General features: G+C 43.3%; 1 protein-coding gene across 1 annotated transcript in view; it reads left to right on the forward strand.

Annotated features, from left to right (window-relative positions):
• LOC120054033 (furin-like) overlaps positions 1–12501 on the forward strand; it is a 171180-nt gene extending 158679 nt beyond the window's left edge. Inside the window, exons 9-15 of the mRNA XM_039001392.1 lie at positions 3399–3611; positions 4843–4943; positions 7722–7825; positions 7933–8230; positions 8534–8661; positions 9117–9245; positions 10572–12501. Coding sequence (XP_038857320.1) covers positions 3399–3611; positions 4843–4943; positions 7722–7825; positions 7933–8230; positions 8534–8661; positions 9117–9245; positions 10572–11275 — 1677 coding nt within the window. The 3' untranslated portion in view covers positions 11276–12501. The remainder of the gene's footprint in view (positions 1–3398; positions 3612–4842; positions 4944–7721; positions 7826–7932; positions 8231–8533; positions 8662–9116; positions 9246–10571) is intronic.
• Positions 12502–16208: the final 3707 nt, after the last annotated feature.

Genomic DNA, 16208 nt, shown 5'->3' on the forward strand with positions numbered 1-16208 from the left:
CATGTATATCCTACTACTAGTCACTTTTCAGCGCTGTTTATATGTATATCCTACTACTAGTCACTTTTCAGCCCTGTTTACATGTATATCCTACTACTAGTCACTTTTCAGCCCTGTTAACATGTATATCCTACTACTAGTCACTTTTCAGCCCTGTTTATATGTATATCCTACTACTAGTCACTTTTCAGCCCTGTTAACATGTATATCCTACTACTAGTCACTTTTCAGCGCTGTTTATATGTATATCCTACTGCTAGTCACTTTTTATGTATAAACCCTCCTCAAACATTCCAGTACCCCTGCACATTGAAAAATAAAATAAGGTACTGGCACTGACCTGTATATACTTGCATTATCGTGTTTCTTTAACTCATCGTAGTTATTGTGTGTTTAAAAAATATACTATTTTCTATTATTTCTATTATTATTATTATTATCACTATTTTTGGGAAAGAGCTCTCAAGGTAAGAATTTCACTGCACTGTTTTACACCTGTTGTGCACGTGGCGAATAAACTTTGAAACTTGAAACAAATGTGCAATGACAAATGGCAGAGGAGAAATGGGAGCAAAATCGCTGACACAGAGTTAGATTTAGATAGGAAGGGAATAGAGGACAGCCATCGCTGTAAGAATGTGGGGAGAGGGAGTTTCAATGTAAGAAATATGATTCATATAACATAAATCTCACATCTAACACTCCCAGGATAATGGACCGATGGAAAGAAAATAATAGCCTGCAGCAAACAGGACATTTTCTGTTTTACTGAAAAGATTCCCATAATGATTTGAAATGGGGAATACCTGTTGATTTAGATGTAATCCATAAGAAAACAAAGCAATGCATCAGTAGAACCATGCTGAAAAGAGATGGTCTTCTTTTTAAGGTATCATGACTGGTGAGCTTTGAAGAGAGCAGGAGAGTCCCACTGAGTCACACGCTGGGACAAACCCTCCACAGGGGACAGGGATTAGGAAATAACATTCTCACAGCACTACTTTAGATCCATAAAGACTGTGGCTGCGTTCCCTAAGCAGTACTGTAATGCGTGTGCATGTGTGAGATATGATTTGTTTTGTTCATGTCGCTGGCACTCCCACGCCCACCTCCACTGTTTCTCATCTCAGTCTCAGCTGGAGTTGAGGCACAACACAGTGTGTGCCTATCTAGCCCCTCCTTCCCTTCATATCTCTTTCTCGCCCCTGCTCTTTTATGCAACCTCTTTCACATTTTCAATCAATCCCTCTATTTCTCCATTAGGGATGAGCACGGATATCCGAACGGACATTAGTATTCGATTACTTAGTGGGCTCCCGAGTGGCGCAGCGGTCGAAGGCACTGCATCACAGTGCAAGAGGTGTCACTACAGTCACTGGTTCAAATCCAGGCTGTATCACATCCGGCCGTAATTGGGAGTCCCATGGGGCGGCGCACAATTGGCCCAGCATTGTCCGGGTTTGGCTGGGGTAGGATGTCATTGTAAATAAGAATTTGTTCTTAATTGACTTGCCTAGTTAAATAAAGGTTAAATAAATAAATAGATATTGGAAGAACTGTCCACATTTACTTTTTGTCAGCCAACAAGATGAGTAGCTCTAACGAACAGCAAAAGCATTAGCATATGTCAATCTACTATTCCCCGTAGTACAAAAATTGACCTATTCTGTGCTGGAAATAAATATTCCAAACAGTCTGGGACAGTTGTGGGATGCGATCGAACTAACTTAAGTGATCATTTTTTTAACTGGCTTTTCCGCAGCAGTAAATAGTCTACCATATAGTTCATGATACATTACTAAGAGTTATGCCGGCAGCAGTGCAGTGTGTGTCAGAAAGAATACAACAGCATATCACATCCAGTGAAAGGATGTCAAGGCTTTTAAGGGATGGGGGGGTAAACATCCTTGTCTGGTGCAATATTTCACACTATCAGTCTCTCAACTGAAAACTCACACATACAGATGCACGCACGCACACACACACACACACAAACTCCATCTGCATCCATCTCTCTACATGCACACACTTGAACGTGCGTGTGTGTTATATCTATGCCTGCGTGCTATACTGTATGTCTGTCTGTGCTATACTGTATGTCTCTGTATGTCTGTCTGTGTGCTATACTGTATGTCTCTGTGTGTGTCTGTCTGTGCTATACTGTATGTCTCTGTATGTCTGTCTGCTATACTGTATGTCTCTGTATGTCTGTCTGTGTGTCTGTGTGCTATACTGTTTGTCTCTGTATGTCTGTCTTTCTGTCTGCTATTCTGTATGTCTGTCTGTGCTATACTGTATGTCTCTGTATGTGTGTCTGTCTGTGCTATACTGTATGTCTATGTATGTCTGTCTGCTATACTGTATGTCTCTGTATGTCTGCTATACTGTATGTCTCTGTATGTCTGTCTGTGCGCTATACTGTATGTCTCTGTATGTATGTCTGTCTGTCTGCTATTCTGTATGTGTGTCTGTCTGTGCTATACTGTATGTCTGTCTGTCCTATACTGTATGTCTATGTATGTCTGTCTGCTATACTGTATGTCTCTGTATGTCTGCTATACTCTATGTCTCTGTATGTCTGTCTGTGTGCTATACTGTTTGTCTCTGTATGTCTGTCTGTCTGCTATACTGTTTGTCTCTGTATGTCTGTCTGTCTGCTATACTGTTTGTCTCTGTATGTCTTTCTGTCTGTCTGCTGTTCTGTATGTCTGTCTGTGTGCTATACTGTTTGTCTCTGTATGTCTGTCTGTCTGCTATACTGTTTGTCTCTGTATGTCTGTCTGTCTGCTATACTGTTTGTCTCTGTATGTCTTTCTGTCTGTCTGCTGTTCTGTATGTCTGTCTGTGCTATACTGTATGTCTCTGTGTGTCTGTCTGTGCTATACTGTATGTCTCTGTGTGTCTGTCTGTGCTATACTGTATGTCTGTCTGCTATACTGTATGTGTCTGTCTGTCTGTCTGTCTGTCTGTCTGTCTGTCTGTCTGTCTGTCTGTCTGTCTGTCTGGCTGGCTCTGTCTGTCTGGCTCTGTCTGTCTGGCTCTGTCTGTCTGGCTCTGTCTGTCTGGCTCTGTCTGTCTGTCTGTCTGTCTGTATGGCTCTGTCTGTCTGTATGGCTCAGTCTGTGCTATACTGTATGTCTGTCTGTGCTATACTGTCTGTCTGTCTGTGCTATACTGTCTGTCTGTCTGTGCTATACTGTATGTCTCTGTCTCTGTGTTATCTGTGTTTGTGTGTGTTCTACACTCTTAGAAAAAAACGTGTGGAAAGGGTTCTACATTGACCAAAAAGGGTTCTTCAAAGGGTTCTCCTATGGGGACAGCCGAAGAACCCTTTTAGGTTCTAAATAGCACCTGTAGATGCCCGTGTGTCATCCTTGCCTATATGTGTTCATTTCCAGGGCCGCGGCGGGCTGGGCTCCATCTTTGTGTGGGCGTCGGGGAACGGTGGTCGTGAGAAGGACAGCTGTAACTGTGATGGTTACACCAACAGCATCTACACCCTGTCCATCAGCAGCACCACCCAGTATGGCATGGTGCCCTGGTACAGCGAGGCCTGCTCCTCCACCCTCGCCACCACCTTCAGCTCTGGGAACCCTAACGAGAAACAGATAGTGAGTAGTACTGACACACACACACACATACAGTATAACACACATATTTTCAGCTCTAGAAACCCCAATGAGAAACAGATGATGTGAGTCATCATTAGTAATCCCTCGAGGTCCAGGATGATCTCTTTATCACATACAACAAAGCAGAAAGCACAACATAAAACCGTCTCCTAATAATGAAGCATATCAATACACCCACTTCAACCTCAACCAGAAACATTTAGCAAATACCTCTGAAACGCACACACACACCTCTAGGATCGCTACAACACACATCAGAGAAAACCTCATAGAAACAGATTGACACTGAAACACAAACACACTCATACCTACAGCAGCGTAAAACTCCACTTGAAACAGATAGTGATTCATACCAAACTATTAGTGACTAATATACACCACTCTTCCCTGACCACAACTAATATGAATACTCCTGAAACTCAATGCTTTCTCCGCTTTCCTCCCAAACACACCAGAGGGCTGCTGCAGGTGAACAAACACGTCTCTCAGTCTGGCTGTGTCATTGTCTCACTCTGAGGTGGTTAACTGAAGGCACAGCGTTCCAACTAATGCACTTCTGTTTTAGTAGTCGCATGCTGCTTGTTGTCTCAACAAACTCATCAATCAAGCAATCAATCACAATGTTTATACTCTGTTATAAGTACGGTTACAAGACAATAACCAGTCACAATGTTTGTGACAGGACCAACTTGCAGGTGGTGTTTCAGTTCATGGATTCAGTTCATGGAAGACCCTCTGCTTTTGTGTCATTATTCCAGTGATGTAAGCTGTAAGAACCAGTCCTGATACCTTAAAATGAACGCCATCTCTTTTCAGCGTGGTTCTAAAGAGATGTGTTCACTAGACCGTAGTATTTTCAGTGTTCTGGGGCATACAGTAGCTTGTAGGTTGATTAGCTAACGTTCTGCCTGTCATACCTGATGTGTCTTCACATTGCTCCAGACATGCCTCATTAACTCTGCCTCTGACAACAGGTACAACACTCTGGACTTTGCTGTGCCCCCCCCCCCTTTTCTTCTCCATCACCTTTTTGTCCCTCCTAGGCAGAAGTCACCCAATGTCAAAATCGTGACTTGAGATCTACATACTCACAACTCTTTATTTTGCATAGATAAGTAATGCGTTTAAATGAGTTGTTCCAGTTGCATGTTAGATCAGCCAGTTTCTGTAGGAATCTATATGACTGTTCTTTTTTCTTGTCTCCCCCTAGGTGACCACAGACCTGAGACAGAAGTGTACAGACACCCACACGGGGACGTCAGCATCGGCCCCGCTGGCTGCTGGGATCATCGCCCTGGCTCTGGAGGCCAAGTGAGTTATCTCTGTTTAGGGATGGGCGTGGTTATCCGGAAATCCGAACGGTCATTAGTATTCGATAACTTTGACTGAGTGTTCATTTTTGGAGAATTTCTTTTTAGGCTTATTTTGACAATGTGACATTTGAAGTACTTTTTTAAATAAAACTAACTTTTGAATGTAGTTTTTATAACCGTTCGTTGACCTACTGCTGCGCATTTAGCCCTTGTCTGCCCTGACATCAGTATGCTATTTCCACCCACTTCAAATAGCAACTACAGGGCGTATACAGAGTTTCAACAAGACCTGACAGATCTATGCAAAATACTCACCAGAAAATATTTTTGTAACAGAATCAGTTCTATCATGGCGAAAAACTATGGAGAAAAGCATCCTGTCCACTGTTTACCTCTGCCATGTGCATTCGCGTCATTCTGATTGGTCAAGAGCATTTTTTATTTTGTTTTTGTTTTGTTTTTTTATCACGAAAAATTGTTATGATATTATTTGAATAGTGAAATAATGTCAAATCCCCGTCCGTATCTCAGTTACACGCTAATATCTCTGTTAACCTGTCATCTCTTACTAGAACGGGGCTTTCCAACCCTGTTCCTGGAGAGCTACCATCCTGTAGGCTTTCGCTTCAACCCTAATCTAGCGCACCTGATTCTTATAATTGGCTGGTTGATAATCTGAATCAGGTTAGTTACAACTGGGGTAGAAGCGAAAACCTACAGGAGGATAGCCCCCCCAAGAACAGTAGAACACCTCTGTTTAACTTGTCTCTCAGTAGAACATATAGTATCTCAATAGAATAAGACAACTGCCCTGAAAAGAATAGTGTGTGGTGGCTAGTGAGACTGGCATGGCCAGCCAGTGATCAGGTCTGTAGACTACTCCTATAGTAGCCTACATCTCTTTGTATCTCCTCCCTCATTATTGATAGGCTGTCAGATCCAGTCAGCTGTCAGTCCTCAGGCTCATACACTCTACATCTTCATTAGCGCATGCCTGGCATGTGTCCTAACTGTCCCCCCACAAACACTGTCACTGGGCAAAGACAAAAGGTGTGTATAGTAGTATAAGGTGCATTCGGAAAGTATTCAGACCCCTTGACTTGTTCCACATTTTGTTACATTACAACCTTATTCTAAAATTGATTAAATTGTTTTTTCTCATCAATCTACACACAACTCCCCATAATGACTAAGCAAAAACAGGTTTTTAGACATTTTTGCAAATGTAGAAACAATTCAAAACTGTAGTATTCATACTATATGTAGAAACAATAGAAGCAAATGTAGAAGCAAATGTAGAAACAATTCAAAACTGTAGTATTCAAAACTGTAGTATTCATACGTATTTACTCGGTACTTTGTTGAACCACCTTTGGCAGCGATTACAGCCTTGAGTCTTCTTGGGTATGACGCTACAAGCTTGGCACACATGTATTTGGGGAGTTTCTTCTCTGCAGATCCTCTGAGGCTCTGTCAGATTGGATGGGGAGCATTGCTACACAGTTATTTTCAGGTCTCTCCAGAGGTGTTCGATCTGGTTCAAGTCCGGGCTCTGCCTGGGCCACTCAAGGACATTCAGAGATTTGTCCCTAAGCCACTCTGGCATTGTCTTGGCTGTGCGCTTAGGGTCGTTGTCCTGATGGAAGGTGGATCAGGTTTTCATAAAGGAAAAAGTCAAGGGGTCTGAATACTTCCTGAATGCACTGTATGTACTGCATACTGGTAGTCATTGCAACCCTCCAGCCACTGCAGCCACAGAGAAGGGCGATGTGAATGCAGGGAGGAAGTTTGCTTCAATATACCCTATCATTCACAGACAATGAAAGTCCAAACCCAATAATTCTCCACAAAGTGTAGATCACCTCAGCATTTCCTGAGAGAGAGCAATAATAACAGGTCTGCCTGTGTTTCTCCAGCAGATGGAATTCATGGAGATTGAATCATTTAATAGGGAGAGCGCTGTTTTTCCAGCGAGGTGACATTGAGTGGATGGAGGGATGTCCATTAATAACACATGAGTGTGAGACGTGAATGGTGAAGGAGGGAGTGTATGGATGTGAAAGGTTGTTGAGGTGAGAGTCTGCTGCTTCCGCTACCGCTGTCAAGCTGCGGAGCAGTTCTAGCGCTTCTATTTCTGTCTCGGCCCGGCGCAGGCAGCGAGTTGAGCTGTAAACCCATGTGATTCATGGTTTGATTATCTTTGCCCGCGGGCCTCCATTTCTCCGCTCACTCCAAAGGCATGTGCTCCCTAAACTTCTTGTCCTCTCTGCTCTACCTACCTACATACTGCCGCTCCCTGCTAAATCAGCTGGAGAGATTTAATATGGCCCTTCTATTTAGTGGAAGGTGACCCGTCCTGGCGTCCTTCAAGAACAAAACCTTTAGCAGCTAGGCTTGATGTCATTAATGACTGCTCTACGTGGGCTACTGTTCAGTACAGTACTCTGCTATACTACTTTAAGGTGTTACTGTGTTCTCTCACCATTAAACACCAGTGTTTTATAGCTGCCTTTATAATGGTGCTGTTACTGGACACTGCTGTTAAAACCTTATGGACCACGTACACGTCCATTTCGCTGCTGTGTGTGTGACTGACATTGACATGTCTCTAGTGGTGTTTGTATCCATCTTTTTTTGTGTTGCATGTCTTTCTTTCCTATCTGCCTGAACATTGAACCTGATGTGGAGGGACATCTCTCTCTAGAAATGTCTCTTAAACTCTCTTTTATTAGAACATCTCTAATATAAGAATACATATCTTTCTCTCTCTGTATAGTATGAACCTGACGTGGCGGGACATGCAGCACTTGGTGGTGAGAACCTCTCACCCCGCCCACCTCAGCACTGACGACTGGAGGACCAATGGAGTGGGCCGCAAAGGTAACAGGAGAGCTCTCATTGGACATGCCTTGGCTGACTGAACTACATGATAAGTGGACTCACTTGACTCTTTGGAACTTCACTCATGGTTATTCTGTCTCTCACAGTGAGTCATTCGTATGGGTATGGTCTGCTGAATGCGGGGGCCATGGTGGCCCTGGCCCAGAACTGGACCAGCGTGGGCCCACAGCACCAGTGTGTCCTCACCATGCTCTCAGAGCCGAGGGACATAGGTAGCCGGCTGCTGTTCAGTAAGACATTGGATTCCTGCTGGGGCAGACCAGAGTATGTCAACTCTCTGGAGCATGTCCAGGCCCGCCTCACTCTCTCCTACAACCACAGAGGAAACCTGGCTATACACCTCATCAGCCCCCTAGGGACACGCTCTACCCTGCTGGCTCCCAGGTACACCCACACACACACCTACTGTAGAAATACAAAGGAAACCTCATCAACCTCATATCAGTCTGATAGATACACCATCCTCCAGGTAAACATAAACATGTTCACAGAAAAACACAGTGCAGTGTTTGTCATTTTTAATTTATGTTTGCTTGAAGTGCTGTGTATTTTTAGCAGCCGTTCTGGGAGGTATTGTTTTTGAAGAGCCCTTCATGGTTTAGGATGGTTGCTATGAGATCTATGTTTTTGGCTGTGAGCCCTAACTACTCTCTGTGTCTCTCTCTTTCTCTCTCACCCTCTTTTCAGGCCTAAAGACTATTCGCCAGAGGGATTTATTGACTGGGCCTTCATGACCACCCACATGTGGGACGAGGACCCTCGAGGGGAGTGGACCCTGGAGATAGAGAACGTCTCAGAACAAGGACACGACTATGGTAAGAGGACACCTATGTACCTTTATACCCCTCCTCACATACACCGGAGAGGCTCCTCCCTCCTCTTTTCTCTCTCCTTTCCCTTCTCCTTACTCCAGGAGGTCTCCTCTGCTGTCGTTTGTTAGTCTCAGCACAGCAGGGGAAATAAGATGAGTGATTCTCTTTACTCCCTCTGCCTCCTCTTCATCCATATTCCTGTCCACACCATATCAGTTCTCTCTCTCGTTCTTAATCAGCAATTGTTCTCCTCTCCCTGTGTTTGTCAGTCAGTTCACCTACCTCTTCACCATCATCATATTAGTATCTCTCTGACACTCACCCATTCTCTCCTCTTAGAGGTATTGAATTGTTCATTCCTTCTGTTCTTCTTTCTCTCTTGAATTTGAAATGTGTTCACCCTCTCTCTCTGTTCCTCTCCTCCCCCTCTCTCATCCTCTCTCCTCCACCCCTCCCAGGTGTGTTGAGTCAGTTTACTCTAATCCTGTACGGTACGGGCTCCAGCTCCAATAACCCCTCGTCTCCTGACTTCCCCCGGCCTTCCAACAACAGCTGCAAGACCTTCGACACCCAGCAGATCTGCATCGGTGAGACTGACTGTCCGAGACACACTGAGACAACTATCACTGAGATATCTATAGCACTAAAAGATTCCAGATGGGATTAGAAGCCTCTTGGTGACACTCAGCATGTGGATGTGGGGTTCTCATGCATATGATGCAGGTTGGCATTTTTTGAGATGTCTCATGTACTAGAGGCAGCTCTGCAGAGTGGTCACGAGCTGGCAAAGCCACAAAGTTATCAAATCGGATTTTAAACCTATGCTTAACCTCCACCACACTGCTAAAGCCCGGTGTACCCGACACGGTTTTGGCCCGATATAGTTTTTGAGATCGGAGACAAAATTCCCATGTCGTTGCCTACTCGGGGTGCGCGGCTGTCCCCGACGCTCGTTTAATGTGAGCGAGTAAGTGACGCAATCTGATCCCATCTTTGAGCAGTTCCAGACATCCCGATATTTTCAAACATGTTGGATTTTATCAGCACAAAATCTTCAATGCTCTTGCAGTGTGAGATGTGCAACGACAAGTTTTAAGAAAAGTGATCAGCAATAGCCTATGAGAGCTCGCAAAAAAATTATCCAGTGAGATGATGACGTTGTTTCGCATCACACAAAATGTGTAGACTCTCGAGCAGGAGCGATGACTGCTACTAGTATGCATTTGTACTTGCCTTAAACCAAAGTGACAAATCGTTACGCCTCTGTAGTTCCCAAGCAATGTTATTCAAATCAAAATGTTGACCAAATATTTTAACTCTGTATGGCAGGTGTGAATGTCTGACTGAAAACATTTTCGTGAGACATTGTGGTGGTATCGAAAATCCTCACGGCAAAGTGAAGAATCTTGTAGTGTGCGACACCCCATCTGCACCACTACTTTGGCAAGACAAAAAACTACATGAAAGACGGTCGTTTAATGTGAGAGGCTCAGCGATGTTAGGATTTTGAAAGTCGTGTAGTGTACACCCGGTTTTACCATAATGCCTGAACCTAACCTTAAATTAAGACCTAAAAGCATCTTTTTGCTTTCATACAATTCTACGATATAGCCAATTTTGACTTTGCAGCTGGCCCATCTAGCGAAACCACTCAGTTCTGCCTCCAGGGCAAGACTTATGACAATAAACGTCAACCTGCACATATAACAGGAGTGTTAAAAGGCTTAATTCGTGGCATGTTTTTGCTTTTTTGTGTGTGGGTGTATGTACAAGCCTTTGTCCCCACTGAATGCTCAGAAAATCAGCACCTCATCCCCATGTGTGTGTATCATCTTGCTTTCTCAGTTTTCCTCTTTCTCTCACTCATCTCTTCCTCTCTCTCTTTCCCTCTTCCCCTCTCTCCCTCTTTCCAGAGTGTAGCCTAGGCTTCTCCCTGTTCCTGCAGGGTTGTGTGAAGCTCTGCCCACCCGGCTTCACCACGGGCCCCCAGCTCCTCAACATGTCCCTGGACAACTGGGTGGACTTGTCCTCCGTCCAGTCCTGCCTGCCATGCCACCCTGCTTGCCTCACCTGTTCCGGCCCCGGGCCCAGCGATTGCCTCTCTTGCCCCCCTCACAGCCACCTGGTCCTCACCGCCTGCCTGCACCAGAACCAGGTCCAGCGCAAGTCCCCCACTGGCCCCGACCTCCAGGGAGATGTGGGTGGACCAGGGGAAAGCCCAGTGGGGTTAGAGCAGGGGGGAGGTGGGGGAGTGGGGGAGCCTCCAGGATCTAGCCTGGCCCTGTCCTCCCCTCTGGCCACCCTCCTGGCGGTGCTCAGCTGTGCCTTCATCCTGGCAGCCTTTGCCGGGGTCTTCCTTATGCTGCAGCTGCGCTCTGGTGGCGCCCCCTGGGTCCGGATGACCAAACTGCACTCTGTGGAGACGGGAGGATGGGCCTCGGGGGGCTTCGGCCTGGGGCTGGGCTGGGAGAGGCAGGGCAGGGTATCCTATAAGGGGATCCCCACCGTGTGGGGTGACGAGGACCAGGTAACACTGGGGGGCTCTGATTCTGACAGTGAAGAGCTGAACTGCCACAGTGAGAGGACAGCCTTTATCAGGACACAGAGCTCTCTCTAGCCCCCTCTCTGACCCCTACATCTGGAGGAAACTCTCTTCAGAGGGTTTGGTCTCTCCAGCCCCTCCCTCTGCTAGAGCTCATGGGTCTGTAGTGTGAGTCTGTTTCAGGCATTGTCCCTGGCTGATACACAGAGATTCTGATCCAGGAATGTAATGGCTCAGCCCAGCAAGCACCTCTTGGTCCACCACCTCTTGATTCACCCTCAAGCATTAATCAATTGAAAATGTTTTTGTTTTATAATGACTATATATATTATTTTTGTTTTATTTTTATTTTATTTGTTGCTTTTAAACACTTGAATAAGATTATTTGCCCTGGCCCAAGGGTCTAGGTAAAGGTAAAGTACACTTTTCACTATTGTTTCCCATTGACCTTTAGTTTATTGTAGAAAGGCCGATTTCTGTATTTTGAAAGCATATCTTGAAAACTTGATTGCTGTGACATGCAAAACATTTTGGGACTATATCAACAATGGACTAATGAAACAAAAGATAGTTTTTGGGTGGAGTTTTCCTTTAAGCAGACATCGGAAGAGATGTCCGTATGTATTAGTATACGTGTGCCTGTGTGACAGTGACTTTGTAGACAAGAACTGAATAGCCTCCCAACACAGTTTCTGATTGGATGAAGACCACAACAGGGTTTTATTTAATGTACGAGAGAGAAAGTTTGCAGATTTGGGCACTGATAAATGCCTACATTTGAACGCAGTGGCTGTACAGTAACATGCTATACATGACGTCAGACCTCAAGCTCTGCGCTTCACAGCGCTGTATGGGTTTCGACTGACAGCCGTTCTGCACTTGAACACCGCACGCGATATGAAGTTGCCCCAATCTTGCTCACTAATTGGGCAACTTCTTTTGTTGACTGAGTGAGGGAAAGCTGTAAATATAATGAGACTATGTATTTTGAAAGATGAGACGTTGAGGATTATAACTAAATACTGTTTTGATGTCATACAAGCAAGCCAAACACCCATGAGTCCAAATGTGTACTTCACATTTCCGTATATGATCTATATTTAAGGTACAGTTACAAGATCACATGGCGTCATACCCTGGGTTATTCTGAACAGAACGTGCATATGTTTGTCTACTGTGAAGAAAATTTGACGCAGCACACGCACCTGAATGCACTCATGACTCCTTTCTATGCGCACCAAAATTACGATTTGTTTCCCTGAATTGCATTTTGAAAGCCTAACACTGTAATATCGTGTTTTATAACTTAGCTAGTCATGTTGGCAATAGAACAAGCTTTCAAAGTGTGCCCACCTGACTCAGATTGCGATTTATAATGGTTTTTGGATTGCGTAAACAACACCAGTAATTGTGTAGTGGCGGGGACAATGGGTTGTGTTCCAAACAAAACAACTTCAAGTGTGCTTGCTCTAGTTCCTCAACGGCACATCTAGGAGAGCTCAAAACAGCACCTTATAGTTGAAGGCTGTTCTTTGAGTCATACAAGTGCATTGAAATGACTTAGGAAATGCGCACGCTTTGGAGAGGTGTGTGGCCACTTGGAGACACCAGTTAGTCCTCTCACTCGAACTCTTATCATCAGTAGTGCTAAGCGATTTTCGATGTCGGTTTCGATTATGTTTTTACATTAAATGCTCTATGCATTATGTAGGTTGAATGCTGTAACACAGAATAAAACAATGAATAAAAGACAATGATGGTAGTGACTGCCCATTACTGTTGATCACTTATGAACCATTATTTATTCACATTACTTTAATAAAATATTTCAGTTGTTGTGTATATTACATTTGTTTTATTTTATGACTTTATTATTTCATTCCGAGTCATCATCTCATCTCTATAGAGCTGCTTCCTATGCTTGCTGTCTGACAAAATCACTATTTTGTAGTTCTTCAAAGTAAATAAGGCATACTTTTATGACTGCTGAATACCAACTATCAATCACTTAGATCATGTATTTTCAGGTAGAGATACCACGCTAAGCAACAGCTGCTCTCTATATCCCCTCAGGATCGCGCATTCTTCTCTCTTCCGTAGCTGTCGTAAAAGAAAGACAGACTGGACAAGTAGATGCGCAATGGATTTTGGGGATTGTAGTTAGTTTAGCGCATAAAACGTGGCAATTATGTAGGATATTGGCCAATTGGAAACCACAACTCCCTACTACATCACACAGTTCAGGCTGGATCTGAATTATCTCTAGAGAAACTGAGGGATGTGAGCATTGAGTTCACAGATAAAAAAAATTACGAACGACTTCGGTCAATTAGTTGTTTGAAAACTGAAAAATAACTGACAATTTTGTTAATGGCTTAGCTCTAATAGACAGTGTAATGTTTGGATTCAGTCAGATGAACTGTTGTGTCCTCACCTTTCAGTCTTATAATTTTCCCATAATCTCAACTGTTCCTTTAAATTGCTTCCATGGTTATGCATATGCTTTTAATATTTATTCTGTAAGAAAACTTTCAATTTAGCCCGATCAATAGTCCCACTTGTGTAATGGGTTAAAGGCCCAATGCAGACTTTTTTTTCTCAAAATCAAATTATTTTTCGGTAACAATTGAGTACATTACTGTTTTTTTTAACCATTTGATTGAAAACCAAAATTGTTTCTTAGCAATAGCAATTTCTCAAACAATAATTTTGCTAGGACTGTTTGGGAGGGGTCTAAGTGGGGAGGGGAAAACTAGCTGTTATTGGCAGAGGTTTGGAACGTTCTTTCATATTGCCTGGTGATGTCACCAGGCAGGCCAAAACTCCATCCCACCAAAACAGTGTCTTTTCAAACAGCTCTTACACTAAAAGGGAATTATCAACTTTTTTTACAATTTATTATTCCAATCTCGTAGTGTGGCAATATATATAAAACACAGGAGAATCACATTTTTGACTGCACTGGGCCTTAACACTTTTTTATAACACTTTTTCCTACTGTTTGTTTTTTGAGTTTCCTACTCTTCTCCATAATCAGTGGGCTCCAGCATTTCTTAATCTGCTAATAAAACCCCAATATAGACAACACATCAAAAAACCAGCACAGACTTTTTTGGAGTAGTCTTCAAGGTTTTGATAACTATTGAGCTTTAGCTTAGCAATATTGTCACCAACAGCTTAAAAGCACTTAATACCAATATAGACAATTGTTGAAAGGCCAAACTTCTAGTATTGTGGTTTTTGGATGTAGGTAGAAAGCTCATGCATCAATCAGCAAACACACACACTACAGAACAAGTGGGAGAAGGGATGGCAGGTAATAATAGTCAGCCACTTTTTTCATTTGCACACTGGGTTACTTACAGAGGGATTACCAACCCTGCAGTACTGTGTTCCCATCTTTCTGAAGAAGAAGAAAAAAACAGTTAACCCAAAGCTATTTGACCTTCTCAACATGTCTCTATTCTCTTGCTATCGGCAAGAAATAAGATAATTTTGTCTTCATTTTCCCCATGGAGGCTCTATTGATTTTCAGGGTTTGTTTCTCTGCCAAGTCTTTATCAGTGGAAAAAAGATAATAGCTTTCTCTTGTTATTACACATTTCACATATTTTGACAAGCAAATGTATTGGCCTGCAGGTATTTGCAGTCATGCATTATTAAGTTATTGGTCAACTTTAAGAACATATATTTTGGACTGGTCTATACAATCAAAGCTCTTGAGTATTGTATGTGATAAGAACTGCTATGGTGAAATGTTTATAGATCAGTTACAGCATATTTTAAATAGATTGTATTTTCTATTCTTTTTTCTATTTTATCCTTTTTATTTAACTGATGATTGATGTCAATATTGTGGGGATAAATGTCATGCTAAAATAAAATGACTTTGTAGGTCATATGAGATGAAAGCTGGTGTGTTGACCCATTCTGTGCTCTGTATCACCCTTGTGGAGCTCTGTGTAGGCGTGGTTTCACAGCAGTCAGCCAAAGCTTACAGACACTCACAACACACACGCCGCTAATGCTTTGTCAGTGCCCGCCAGCGATACACAAGCCCACTTCCTGATATCTAGGGCTTCTGTCCTCTACCGTTTTCTCTTCCACTTTCTCCAGCTACCAGAAGAGCATCACCACAACCCCCTAAGATACAATAACTTCCTCTAGTCCTAAATACTGCTGAAATACAAGGACATTAATATTTAAACTAGATTCATATGGAAAGTTTTGCGTGTCTGTAGGTTGTATTTGTGGAGATCATTAACAGGAAATTTCCTCCATTCCCCAGAAGAGTAGAGGGGAGCAGGTCTAAGATAATAGTACATTCAGAATGCACCCCATAATTAGATCTACAGGGAGAAATTGTAGTTAATTTCAGATCCCGGAACCTGTGCATACCTTGCATGGCAAGTATGTGTGTTGAGTGAGTGAGCGAATGAGTTTGTCTGCGCTTGTGTTGAATCTGAGGAGATGGAGAGTCACTTGTCATTCACTGACCCATGTACTTGTGTGTGGGTGTGCTGTAGGGGTTGTTCAGTGGTCATTTAGTCTGTCTCTTTGTCGTTCTGCAGGGGGATGGAGGAAGGATCTACTGTAGTGGAGGGTATCTGGCTGGTTTGGATCTCCTTGAGGGCCAGGCTGGCAGGATGGATTCTGCTCCTGGCTTTTAAGCAGATCCCCGTAGAACAGTCATGGTCTATGGAATACTGTTCACTAGTGTTTCATGGTCTATGGAATACTGTTCACTAGTGTTTCATGGTCTATGGAATACTGTTCACTAGTGTTTCATGGTCTATAGAATACTGTTCACTAGTGTTTCATGGTCTATAGAATACTGTTCACTAGTGTTTCATGGTCTATAGAATACTGTTCACTAGTGTTTCATGGTCTATGGAATACTGTTCACTAGTGTTTCATGGTCTATAGAATACTGTTCACTAGTGTTTCATGGTCTATAGAATACTGTTCACTAGTGTTTCAGTTAGTTTGCCAAGTTGGCTTTTTAAGC

The sequence above is a fragment of the Salvelinus namaycush genome, chromosome 9 (genome assembly GCF_016432855.1).
Source record: "Salvelinus namaycush isolate Seneca chromosome 9, SaNama_1.0, whole genome shotgun sequence".
Classification (NCBI taxonomy): domain Eukaryota; kingdom Metazoa; phylum Chordata; class Actinopteri; order Salmoniformes; family Salmonidae; genus Salvelinus; species Salvelinus namaycush.